Genomic DNA, 13832 nt, shown 5'->3' on the forward strand with positions numbered 1-13832 from the left:
GAACATAAAACAACGGTGAAGACCCCCGACCCCAGTGCTGTGTATCGAAGGCCTTGTACGGATGGGTAAATTGTAATCCTATGTTACAGATACTACAACTAAACTATACTACTATGTTACAGATACTACAACTAAACAGAACTTGCAGACCACAGGTACCGTAATAGTCACGGGGTTGCAAGTGTCATATCTGGAATTGGGTGACGGTTTGTCCATGTGTATAAAGTCTTGTATCTCTCTTTTTGTGTCAGTAGAATTCGTCCACATGCCCTTTAATGAAAGTTTAACCTCTAGTGTTCATTGCTTTTATACCGTGAGCTCGTGACCATTTATTTATCAATGCACTGAATTCGTCCTGGATGTCACTAGGACTGCGCACAATGTTAGATGGCATAGCATGTCGATAAATGCTCTGAGGTCTAAAACCTGCTAGCGTGACTTGAGGAACTTATGTTCATTTGTTACCACATATCCCTATACTAGAAAATTCACTTTTTTTGCAAGAAAAAATGTTTTGCAGTAAGATGGGCTCGGCAGCACCAGATCCTTCCAGTCCGCTTTCTTATTGATCAGGCAGAGCGTTCTGTTCAGCCTGATAATTATTACAGGCGTTAAGCTTAGGTTATCTCAGGATTGGGTGTCCGGACAAATACTCAGGCTGTCGATGGCTTCCTTCTAACACTTCAAGCAGGAGTTGGCTGCCCAACAGTTTCTCCTACCCCCTTATGATCTAGGGACCTGTCTAGTATGTCAGCTTGTCACACGTATCAGATCTGGTCTGAGCCTTCTTCAGCCCTGCTCTCCTAGCTGCAGCCCACCCTGGTCTGCAAGTCCTGAGCTTTCCTGAGGCTTTTCCAGATGGGGGTCTGGCTTCTGGCATCCTCCTGCAGACTGTAATCCGGGATGGAGGCTGGTGACTTCCCCCCCAGGCCCACTGAACCGAAAATGGGGAGAATGTAGTGTGAGATAAAAACATCAGTGGAGGAACGGAGGGAATGTGGTGTCTGTACTGTGGAGAGGAGGGAAAGCTGAGACCCTACTCCTTCAGGATACTATACTCTGGTGACATGACTACTGCACGTTAATGGCCTCGCAGTGATCCGCTGTTGTGCTGCACAGCTGCTTATTAATAATGTAAGTGCTTTTAGCTGCTGTTATGTACCAGCCCGTCTGCACCCCGGTGCTGTTTCCAGCTCTGTTGTGGCTGCACCTTGCTAGTGGTGCTGCCACCGGTGTGAATGCAGCATGGCCGATCAGCTGTGAACTAGACGGGAGTGTGTTTGAGGAATATTACTTCTATTCTGGTAAGGTCATTGCAAAAAGGCCAACAAAAGGTGTCCATGCAAAAGTATTAAACATTACTCCCTCTTTTTCTTCATAGTAATAAAGACAGATAAATATCAATTACTACATCATACTTGCCATAGATACATAGACTAAGCCCAGATGAAGCAAGTAATTTCTATCAGTTGTATACAATCAGTATGAATACTCTTTGGTTTGATCGGAAAAGCTGTGACAATATGGCCCCTAACACTCGTTACATCTAAACCTACAGATGTATGTTATGGGGCTATTTTGTATCCAATCAGCCTTTAAAAAGAAAAAATCCTCCCTCGTAAGGACTGAGTGACATCTGCAGATATAAGACCGTCCCCTTGTGTTATCCGCAGAGAGACGCTGTTCATTTTGATGTCCACATTGACACTCAGGATCAAGGCATGTACCGCTTCCTCACATCTCAGCAACTCTTCAAGCTCCTGGATTGTCTCCTTGAATCTCACAGATTTGCAAAAGCTTTTAACTCCAATAATGAGCAAAGAACTGCACTGTGGAAGGCAGGTTAGTATCACTGATGTCTCTGTTCTGCATAGATTGATTACCGAGTGCACAAATCATGAGTTAATTTGCAGAAATATTAATAATGGGCATTTTAAAATTGCTTGGAAAGAACCTGCAGTGATATGTTACTGCTCCATTGGCACCTACTAAATAGTCGATAAGGTAGAGTACATAGCATCCCATCTGTTTATTCAGAAAATGTATGATGGCTTCTTTCAAAGAGTCTGTACGGCCCTTTTTAAAAGGATATTCCGTGTGAGCTCCCACTGCTGGAAGCCCTACTGATAGCCAGAATTTGCACTTACGCTTTTCTATTCACCCTTGTCCACAACCTGCAGGAGTTGAATGGAGCAAGAGGTCACACGTGAGCCCTGCCACTACATTCACAGTCTATGGATCTGAAGAAAGACAATCATTGTGCTCCACTGTCGTCTTCTTTGTTATAGACTTGAACGGAGCGCCATTTAACTCCTTCTGCTTTTCTGTGAGGTCCCAGTGATAGTCTGCTGAGACCGGACTAACTCTTTGGTAGAGCTGGTGCAAGTGGATTTGCAGGACCCCCATTCAGCAGCCAGGTCCGTAATCTGTGTCCGTCGGATGGTAGCCCTGATAACCTCCACCTACCTCCCAGAATCCGCGGCTCTCTTTTTGATTAGACGGCCTGGCATGACATCATTGTTATAGATTGACGCATATGTGACATCCCGTCATACTGGTTAATAAAAAGAAGACTCTTGGATGCAGGAGGTAGCTCTTCGGGCCCCTGTCTATCTGTCAAAGATTACTGACATGGCAGCTGGAATGGAACCTGCCAATCGATTCATACCAGCTCTACTCTTCAGTCATAGCAATGGTATAAATGCATTGTAACATGTAGTAGAGAAAGTGAAGGGACTTTACATGGGTGCAATAGGTATTGCATCTGCAATCCTGAACTCACAAATAGGAGAATCAAGTCTCTATTTGGTCCTGAGAATGATGGATAATAATATGTATTTAAAGGGACTATCAGCACAGAATGACTGTTCAAGCCAAGCACAGGCGCTGGGTGCATCATGGCGGGGCGAAACATTTAAGTGCACCTTCCCACCTGCTTGTTTTCCCTCTGTCTCCACAAACTCCCTCCTCTTCTTTGATTGACGGCTCTGGCTTCATAGAGCCAGAGAACGGTGGCGATAAATGGAAAACAAACAAGTGGGAAGGTGTATATGAATGTTTTGCCCCGCCATGATGCACTGAGCACCTGAACTTTGTCAGCACAGAATGACTGTTCAAACCAAGTCCCATTAATCTAGGATGATGAGCATGCTATGCACAAAACTAAACCTGAAGGAGCACTTGATGGGTATTGTAGTCTTACAAAGACAACATATTACCAGTTCCCCAATGTCCCTGCTATATAAGTGCTGTACATGTTCATGATCTAATCCTTATGTAAAGTTTTGTTCAGAAAAATGTCACCCAACGTATCGACAGTCAGGATAAAGCATCATCAGCAATCATATAGTTCTGCCGGCGAAATTGAAAGTCTATGTTGTCTGTTATAAATGTATCCAACTAATGAAACTAAATGCATTTTCTATATTCCTATAAGGTTTCAAGGGCAAATCAAAGCCAAACCTCTTAAAACAAGAGACTAGCAGCCTCGCTTGCGGTTTGCGGATTTTATTCCGCATGTACATGGATGAGAGCCGCAAGAGTGCTTGGGACGAGGTTCAGCAACGATTACTTAAGTAAGTGTATATCACTAGGTACGTTGTATGGTCACACTGAATTCGGGTTCTTCCCTCATTTCCCCCAGTGTTCAGTATGCAGCTCCTCGCCATGCTATCTGCCTTTTACTAACTTGTGGCATGATGGCTTGTTCTAAAGAGCTCACTGATAACTGTGTGGTAATATAATACAATGTTACTGATGTATGATCAGCTGTAAGTGGTATTACTGAAAAGTGGATGGAACATCAGCAACTCGGCCATGAAGTGGAGATCACGTAAAGTTACAGAGCGGGGTCGGCGAGTTCTGAGGCGCATAGTGCATAAAAGTTTCCATCGCTTTGCTGACTCAGCTGCGTGGTAAGCCTTACATCACCATGCTTAATGCCAAGCGTCGGATGGAGTGGTGTAAGGCCGCCACCTCTGGATTCTGGAATGGAAAATGTTTTGTGTTAGAGAAGTGTGATCACCAATACATCTGGCATCTGATGGACCAGTCTGGGTTTGATGAATACCATGAGAACATTACCTGCCTGACTTAACTGTGCCAGCTGTAACATTTGATGGAGGAGGGATAATTACAGTATGTGAGGTTGTTTTTCAGGGATTGACCGAAGCCCCTTTGTTCCAGGGAAAACAAATCTTATTACTTCAGCATACAAGACATTTTGGAAAATTGTAGATTCCATCTTTGTGAGAACATTTTGGGGAAGTCCATTTTCTGTTCCAGCATTACTGTGCCCCAGTGCACAAAGCAAGGTCCATTAAGGCATGGTTGGGGTAGTTTTGTGTGAAAGGACTTGACTGGCTACACTGAACACCATTGAACACCTTTTGGGATAAACTGGAGAAGAGATTGTGACCCCGGGACTCTCTTCTAGTATCAATGTCTGACCTTACAAACACCATGTCATAAAAGCTCCTGTAGATGTAATATGTAGATGTCTCAATACTGTGGTCCATATTGTATATTTATCATATAATATTTAGCTGGTTAAATGCTCCAAGAAAACCATACCAGCAGCCACGCATTATTGTGAAGGAGCATAACCTCAAAGCAGGTGACAACTTCACCCACCTTGGCAGCACACACTCCCGCGTAGTGACCATAGATGTTGAGATCAACAACAGAATTGCCAAAGCCAGCACCGCCTTTGAGAGACTGCGTAAGAACTTCTGGGAACGAAGGGGTCCAAGCCTTACCACGAAGCTGAAGGTCTACTCTGCAGTGGTCTTTACCACACTTCTCTGTCAGCTAGGCCTGGACTGTCTACTGCCTGCATGACAAGCAGCTCAATCGCTTTTACCTAGCTGTCTCTGCAGTCTTCTCCACATCAGGTGGCAAGACAATGTCCCTGACATGGCGATACTGGAACAAAACGGGCTCTGCAGCGTTTACAGACTCCTGCTGAATGTCCAAGCCAAGTGGGTTGGACATGTGGTCAAAATGCCAGACAGCTGATTGCCTAAGCAACTGTTGTACAGAGAACTGTGTCAGGGAAAGCTAGCAGTTGGGGGCAGAAGGAACGTTACAAAGACTGCCTTAAAGTGACTCTCAAAGACCTGGAAGTCAAACATCAATGAATGGGAGAAGCTTGCCCTGGACCATCCAGCTTGGTGAGGCAGGATCACCTCAGGAGCAGGTGCAGCTGCGGATAGGAGAATCTTTGATGCAAAAAGAAAGCGAGCTGTGCGCATGACACAAGCGGTATCTACTGTCCTGACCATGCCTAGTTATGTCATGTATGTGGGCGAGCCTTCAGGGCCAGGATTGGCCTCATCATTCACCTCTGGACTAACAGCCACTGATCCTCCTCTAAACCCTGAAGTCATGGTCATCTTAGACTACGAAAGACGAACGGCATCATATTTAGCTAGCTACAGCATATGTTACTGCCTGTGTATGTCTGAGATACGCTACAATGTACATATATCTAAGATTCACTACGTTGCATATATACCTGAGGTGCACTACCATTGCACATATACCTGAGATGCACTACCATTGCACATATACCTGAGATGCACTACCATTGCACATATACCTGAGATGCACTACCATTGCACATATACCTGAGATGCACTACCATTGCACATATACCTGAGATGCACTACCATTGCACATATACCTGAGATGCACTACCATTGCACATATACCTGAGATGCACTACCATTGCACATATACCTGAGATGCACTACCATTGCACATATACCTGAGATGCACTACCATTGCACATATACCTGAGATGCACTACCATTGCACATATACCTGAGATGCACTACCATTGCACATATACCTGAGATGCACTACCATTGCACATATACCTGAGATGCACTACCATTGCACATATACCTGAGATGCACTACCATTGCACATATACCTGAGATGCACTACCATTGCACATATACCTGAGATGCACTACCATTGCACATATACCTGAGATGCACTACCATTGCACATATACCTGAGATGCACTACTATTGCACATATACCTGAGATGCACTACTATTGCACATATACCTGAGATGCACTACTATTGCACATATACCTGAGATGCACTACCATTGCACGTATACCTGAGATGCACTACCATTGCACATGGGCCTGGGATGCACTACCATTGCACATATACCTGAGATGCCCTACCATTGCACATATACCTGAGATGCACTACCATTGCACATATACCTGAGATGCCCTACCATTGCACATGGGCCTGGGATGCACTACCATTGCACATATACCTGAGATGCACTACCATTGCACATATACCTGAGATGCACTACCATTGCACATATACCTGAGATGCACTACCATTGCACATATACCTGAGATGCCCTACCATTGCACATGGGCCTGGGATGCACTGCCATTGCACATGGGCCTGGGATGCACTACCATTGCACATGGGCCTGGGATGCACTACCATTGCGCATGGGCCTGGGATGCACTACCATTGCACATGGGCCTGGGATGCACTACCATTGCACATATACCTGAGATGCACTACCATTGCACATATACCTGAGATGCACTACCATTGCACATGGGCCTGGGATGCACTACCATTGCACATGGGCCTGGGATGCACTACCATTGCACATGGGCCTGGGATGCACCACCATTGCACATGCGCCTGGGATGTACCGCCATTGCACATGCTCCTGGGATGCACTGCCATTGCACATGCGCCCGAGATGCACTAAAATGTACATTTCTCGTTACAGTGTTTGCAGTGAAGCATTGAGTTATTTTTTAACCCTTGCATCTGAAAGTCACCGAGAAGCCTGGACTAATCTTTTGCTACTGTTCCTAACCAAGGTCCTGAAGATCAGTGATGAACGGGTAAGTTTTAGCCCTTCTCCCTCCTCCCCCTATAATATCCACCATGTACCTCCCCCGAACATGTCAGATTCATCAGATTAATATTCTTTTCCTTTTTGCAGTTTAAAGCTCATGCCTCCTTCTACTACCCTCTGCTGTGTGAAACCATCCAGTTTGACTTGATCCCAGAACTGCGTGCTATTCTCAGAAGGTTTTTCCATCGAATTGGGCTTGTTTTTAAAATCTCTCTACCCCCAGAGCTGGACCAGGACAGATCAGGACAAAGTGCGGAAGCTACTGATTTTAAGTCCGCAGAGGAGGACATTCAGAGGCCTGCTTCTCAAGAGAACCTTTGAATTCTGGTTCTCTATTGCGGTTTTAATGGTACAGCTGCTTTAGATGACGCTGTCACTTCATTACACTCCAGACTGTCTTGTGGTGAACGCCGTCTCTGTACAGATTTTCTTTTCTCCAGCACAAAGCTGGTTTGTCTCTTTCCATTCCCCGTATTGCTGTACAATACAGCAGATCCAGGGATGTAAAACTTGTATACAACATATATCATTACCATGATGATTTCAAGGCCTTTACAAGTTGTTTATCAGCTGCGTAAGTGATTAAATGGCAAAATTCAGTTTTCCTCCCTGTCCTTACTTGTCATGTGGAAGGATTAACCCTTTTATGGGCTGTGAAGGTTAAAGGATCCTGATGTGCTATTTTATGTTGCACTCTGTTTATCGATGAACTTTTTACATCTATGGGGTAAAATGTAGAGATGTGCAGGTCTGTAATATAAACCATGAAACACTATATGCCGATCTTCCTGCAATATTTGATTTTCCTCATTTTCTCACTGATTTGCTGCAGATCCCATTATTTTATCATTTATGGAATGCACTAGGTTTTTTTGAGATTTAAGAAAAAAATTTAATATTTTTTTAGTTTTTCTGTAATACTCTCTTTTAGCCCTGGCGTTACTGCTGCTGACTTTTCAAAGCAGAAGCTGACAATGTCGCATTTGACTTATCTGTAAAATAAGAGTAGGGCTTTGAATAAAATCTAGAGCAATTCCTTCAGTGACCTGGAACTTGAATCATCGTAGCAAGTCTAGGTAGTGTCTGCTGTTATAATTACGTTCCTCTGTTTGATGTAGATTTCACTCTGTACAGAAATTAATGTTAAATATATAAAAAGAAAAAAAGCAAATTCGGCTTGGTTTAGCCTGTGGGAAAATTAAGGTTTTTTTTTTTCGGGAACTATATCACTACTGTGAATTGTGATTCAATGGTAACAATACAAAAATGGATTAAAGTGTCGAGCATTCCTTATTGCAGTGGATGTAGAGTTATTGGACAAGATGTATATGGTACAGACCTGTAAAGTTTTCTATGTAAAATTCTGTACAACTTTCTGTACTATATTGGTTCTCATCTGGCATAATCTAATCAGGTTATAGGTCAATAAAGTTTTTGAATTCTTTCATCATTGCAAACCAAGCTGGACTCATGGCACATGTCCTATGTATCATCTGGGGCAGTAAATATCAGCTAGCTCACTCTACCATACCCCAAAGAATTAATGTCCTGTGTTCCCATGCTTCAGAGATATCCATTGTTTTCCCTATTGTCATAGAGATCAATGAAAATCCATAAGACCTTTCTGGAAAGGGTAGCTGGGGAAGAGAGAACAAACACTTCAACCTCCATTAAAGTAGGACTCCACATTAAGCATATGGGATTAATTATAGCTGGTGAAGAGAAAACAAATTATAACTGGAGAAGTGGAAGTGAGCTGACACTTCGACCACCATTGAGGTCAGGCTTCCTGCAGTGACCAGGTAATGACCACATGAGATTTGTTCTGGGAAAATGACACCAAGACTGAGATCCATTGACACAGAGGCTGGGGAATACACTTCCCAGGCACACGCTTACTCTGGCTTCAAAAGGTCTCGGAGTCCGGCTTTGATCAGTCAGTGACGAATATTGGGGAGATATATTTTCAGTGTCAGAGCGAAAGGATGAACATAATGCATTCACTCACATCACCTTAAGGACAGCAGAACCTCTCCAACTTAATATTGGTTTGATGGATGCTGCTATCGATGCCATGTTTCATCTGATTTTACCTACCACCTGGGACCTCCAGGAGCGAATATATCCTGTAAGTTGGGGATCTCATAAAATTCTAACAAAGGGGAGGTATGTGGGCATAACCTTGACCTAATAAAAGCCAAAGTTTGTGTTTCTGTCACTTGTCGGTCATGGAAGGTACAGCATGCTGTGAGTTCTATCCGTTTTCCTAAGGAGTACCACCCGCCACTAAGCTCGGAGCCATTTCCGTGAGATCAGGTATAGTAACTTTCTTTTGTTATCCCTTTTACTTTATGTAATTGTATATACTGTATTGTTTCCATTTTGTATCATCTTTGTTTATTTTTATAAACACTACCTACCTTTTCAGATTACATATATAAAATGTAATGCCTCTGTTCCTCTTGCTCTGTAAACCGTACCCCTGAAGCCATACGCTACCTGTAACTCGTGTCCAATTGGCCTCCATTGGTGGAAGCGGCCTTGTCCATTGCTCGTCAGTCAATTTCGTAATTGGCCAGAAAATCGGAGGCAGCGGAGTTGCGTCCCCTTACAAACTTGTGACAGTGGTGGGATCTGCGTGACTCCCCCTGCTGTTATCTTGAACAAAGTGGTGGGATTTGTTCCAAACCCTTCCCGGCTTTTATCCTTGACAATTGGTGGCAAGCGGTGGTGTATCACAGAGCATTAGTGATCATTCCTGTCACTAAAAACTTGCCCGGCCCCTGCAAAGATTCTGTGCATAGTTTTAAGGATCAGACTCAATGTTTATCAAAACCTGGTACAATACTGTGCGTGTAGCAGTTACAACCCTTCCCTCTAGTTTTTTTGTGCTACCTTTTATTTGAAATGTGACTGCTAAGATAGCAGCTGCTTATAAGAACCAGAAGAAAGCTGTTCTGATCTATTTGTCTGAGGAACAAGATCTCGATGGGTCTGACAAGACCAAAGAGATGTTGATCTGTGCCTAGGTGGAGGATGATGCCAGGCACCAACATGATGTGGCACCAGAGCCTGGGACCAGTGGAGCACCAGAACTCTCTGACACAAAAGGGGCCAGCAGCAGCCATAGTCCCCAGAGTGGAATGGACTCTTGCTTGCCACTCATTCTGCAGCAAATGGGAGTATGTGACACTCAAATGCGGATGCAGCTTGCGCTATAAGAATGCAGAGCGTGATTTTGCAGAGCGGCAGGCTTATGCCAAGCGAGAAACACGACAGGCCAAGCGAAAGGCTACTAGGTGACAGGTTGAAAGAGCCAAGCGTCAAGCCAAGTGGGCTGAAAGAGCTGAGCGACCGGCCCGAGCGAGAGCACCAGCTTGTGTTAGCCTGACTCCAGAAGAAGCAAACTACCCCACTGAACAGTGAGTCCAGAAATGTCAATACCTTTAAAACCCGTCTCGAGTATTTTCTTGTCATGGGCAAGGACGCGGATCTGGACACCTTTTTTGAGGGGGTTTGAAATGGCCTGCAAACACTACCAGTTGCCTGATGACCAGTGGGCGCTATATTTAACCCCAGGGCTACAAGGTAAAGCTCTGGAGGTGTTCATCGCTCTCCCTCGAGAACAAGATGGAAACTGAGGCAATCAAACAGGTCCTGTAAAGGAAATATCAGCTGACTCCTGAGGTGTATCGGAAAAATGTTCCGGACTCTCCAACGTGGTTGATGGGATCAAACCCAACTTTGAGCAGTGGGTCCAGAGACCATCAGTTCCCGCCTTCGAGGAATTGAAAGACCAATTTCTTCATCTTTGCCCTGTGGAGGTGTAACAGTTTGTGATAGATCGGGAGCCAAAAGAGGCTGCCAAGGCTGCACAGAATGCCGACACTTATGAGGCTAACCATACACCTGAGGTGTTGAAGTCAGCCGTCGCCAACTGGAAAGTGGGTAAGCCGAAGCCCAATGCCCCTGCCAGCTGGTCCTCGGGGGAAGGGGAGTGAGTTGTCTCGCCCCATATTCCAGCACCCGGCCTGCATCTGATTCCCGCCGGTGCTATACCTGCAACTAAACTAGCCACATCAGGCAGAAGAGAAACCCCACATCTGAGGCCCAGGGGCCTAATTCAGCAGTCCTTTTTGTGGGTGGGTTGGTTGGGAGGGCCCATGAAAATTTGCAACCGGTTATTGTTGGTGACACTGTAACTGTGGGGTTCCAGGACAGTAGTGCAGAATGAACTCTCATCTGCCCTGAGTTTGTGTTCCCTGAAGAACTTATCCCTGGAAAGACCCTGACTGTCACTGGGTTTGGGGGTGTTTGCCGACCTTCACCGATTCCCCTGGATTTTCCTAGACTGAGGTGCCGGGAGAGGGTTAAGGGAAGTGGGGGTGTCCGAGAACCTCACCACAGATGTTTTATTGGGGACCAATCTGGGACGTTTGGTCGCTCAATACGTTCATGACAACCCTCCCAGATCTGGTAGTTAATGTGTTTCAAATGTCGATAATGTGGATGTCAATGTCATGCATGATGATAATGTGTTTTGTTGTACAGGAGAACTCATATGTCACGCTGTGGGGTGATGTTTCTGAGGATTCCCTAAAAGGAGCAAGCATCAGTGCTAAGAGCAATAGGAACAGGCACGGGTATCATGAAGCAGGTGGTCCTGTGCAGCTGACCAGTGTCATGACAGACTGTGACATGGCCGGTGGTAGCTGCCCCATGATCAGCACTGCTCCTGAGGTATCAGGGGTGGTGGGGAAAGTTTTATGCCCAGCCTGTCAAGATGGTGGGAAAGTGTGTCCCATAGCCTGTCAGGATGGTGGGAAGGTAGTATCCCCAGTCTGCTAGGGAGAGGGGAAAGGGTTACTCACAGCCTGTCAGGCTGATTGGAAAGTGTTATCCCACGTGAAGACGAACTACATAGCCACTGTCACCCGCAGTCAGAGTGCCCAGAATGCAGGTAACGCGTTACCTTCTGGACCCACATCATCCAGCGGAATAACAACTAGTTACTGACCCATAGCAGGTCCCAGAGGGTTCCTGTGAGGTTGGGGCCTAAACATCACTTCTGGCTACCTCTAGCCAGGAGTTCCAGACTGCAGTACCCATAGATGCCAGTCTTGAGGCGCTGAGTGACCCTACGGGGAAACCCAACTCTGAGTCCAAGAAGGAGAGGGTATTGTGGGATCCCAGGAGGTTGTGCCGTAAGGTGGGCTTGGTAGACAATCTGTAAATCAGTCTCCCATGCCACCTCTAAAAATGGGAGGTGTCAGATAAAAATTTAAATCCATAATCTCCAGAGAGGGGACACATCATCCTCACATTAACCCCTTTACCCCGGAAGGCTGTTAGCATGTTAATGACCAGGCCAATTTTTACAATTCTGACCACTGTCACTTTATGAGGCCATAACTGGAACGCTTCAACGGATCCCACTAATTGCGAGAATGTTTTTGTTTTTTTTCGTGACATATTGTACTTTGTGATAGTGGTGAAATTTCTTCGATATGACTTGCGTTACTTTGTGAAAAAATCGAAAATTTGGTGAAAATTTAGCAATTTTCAAACTTTGAATTTTCATGCCCTTAAATTATATCAATATGTCACATAAAGTAGTTAATAAATAACATTTCTCACATGTCAACTTTACATAAACACAATTTTGGAACCAAAATTTTTTTTTGTTAGGAAGTTATAAGGGCTAAGAGTTGACCAGAGATTTCTAATTTTTCTAACAAAATTTACATAACCATTTTTTTAGGGACCACATCACGTTTGAAATGACTTTGAGGGGCCTTTATGACAGAAAATACCCAAAAGTGACACCATTCTAAAAACTGTACCCCTCAAAGTGCTCAAAACCACATTGAAGAAGTTTATTAACCCTTCAGATGCTTCACAGGAATTTTTGGAATGTGGAAGAAAACCATGAATATTTAATTTTTTTCACAAAAATGTTACTTTAGACCTAAATTGTTTTATTTTTACAAGGGTAACAGGAATAAATGGATCCCAAAATTTGTTGTGCAATTTCTCCTGATACCCCATATGTGGGGGAAAACCACTGTTTAGGTGCACGGCAGGGCTTGGAAGCCATTTAACTTTTTAAATGTAAAATTTGCTTGAATAATTAGTGGCTACCATGTCGCGTTTGGGGAGCCCCTGATGTGCCTAAACAGTGGAAATCTCCCACAAGTGACCCCATTTTGGAAACTACACCCCTCAAGGAACTTATCTAGATGTATGGTTTATAACATTGACCTGTAAAAAAAAAAAAAAAATTTAAAATTCACATTTTCCCACAGATATGTTTTTCAGCCTTAAATTTTGCATTTTCATAAGAGTAACAGGAGAAATTGCACCAAACTATTTGTTGTGCAACTTCTCCTGAGTAAGCCGATACCCCATATGTGGGGAAAAAACACTGGATGCATGGCAGGGTTCAGAAAGGAAGGAGCACACTGTGACTTTTTGAACGCAAAATTGTCTGGAATTGAGAGCGGACACCATGCCTCGTTTGGAGAGCCCTTGATGCGCCTAAACAGTGGAAACCCCCCACAAGTGACCCCATTTTGAAAACTAGACCCCTCAAGAATTTTATCAAGGGGTATAGTGAACATTTTGAACCCAGAGGTATGACACACAATTTGATATTAGCTCATTATATTGAATACGTTGTCATTAGTCTTGAACGGAAGTACTCGCTACTTGAGTTTGCATCGGGTACTCTGGTATACACCAAGTATCGCAGGTGCTCTAGTGACATGCTCCAGTCCCCCCCCGATATGTTTCACGGTTGTTAGACACCCAAAAAAAAGCATGTGGGGATTGCTCGTGCATGGCAGGCAATCCCCGCATGTTTTTTTTGGCTGTATAACAGCCGTGAAACGTATGGGGCGGAGACTCGAGCATGTCACT

At 44.4% G+C, this 13832-nt stretch overlaps 1 protein-coding gene across 2 annotated transcripts in view; it reads left to right on the forward strand.

Moving 5' to 3' along the window:
* The window catches only part of ARFGEF1 (ARF guanine nucleotide exchange factor 1), a 189811-nt gene extending 181440 nt beyond the window's left edge, over nucleotides 1-8371 (forward strand). Inside the window, exons 36-39 of one of the 2 annotated variants that reach the window (XM_073679428.1) lie at nucleotides 1674-1842; nucleotides 3437-3575; nucleotides 6783-6900; nucleotides 7002-8371. In XM_073679428.1, the coding sequence (XP_073535529.1) occupies nucleotides 1674-1842; nucleotides 3437-3575; nucleotides 6783-6900; nucleotides 7002-7235 (660 nt within the window). In that variant the 3' untranslated portion in view covers nucleotides 7236-8371. Of the gene's footprint in view, nucleotides 1-122; nucleotides 180-1673; nucleotides 1843-3436; nucleotides 3576-6782; nucleotides 6901-7001 lie in introns of those variants that run through there. The other variant, XM_073679429.1, reaches the window with a different exon arrangement.
* The last annotated feature ends 5461 nt before the right edge of the window (nucleotides 8372-13832 follow it).

This window comes from Phyllobates terribilis, unplaced genomic scaffold (genome assembly GCF_046119375.1).
Source record: "Phyllobates terribilis strain yellow unplaced genomic scaffold, ASM4611937v1 Scaffold_4__5_contigs__length_816908805, whole genome shotgun sequence".
Lineage (NCBI taxonomy): Eukaryota > Metazoa > Chordata > Amphibia > Anura > Dendrobatidae > Phyllobates > Phyllobates terribilis.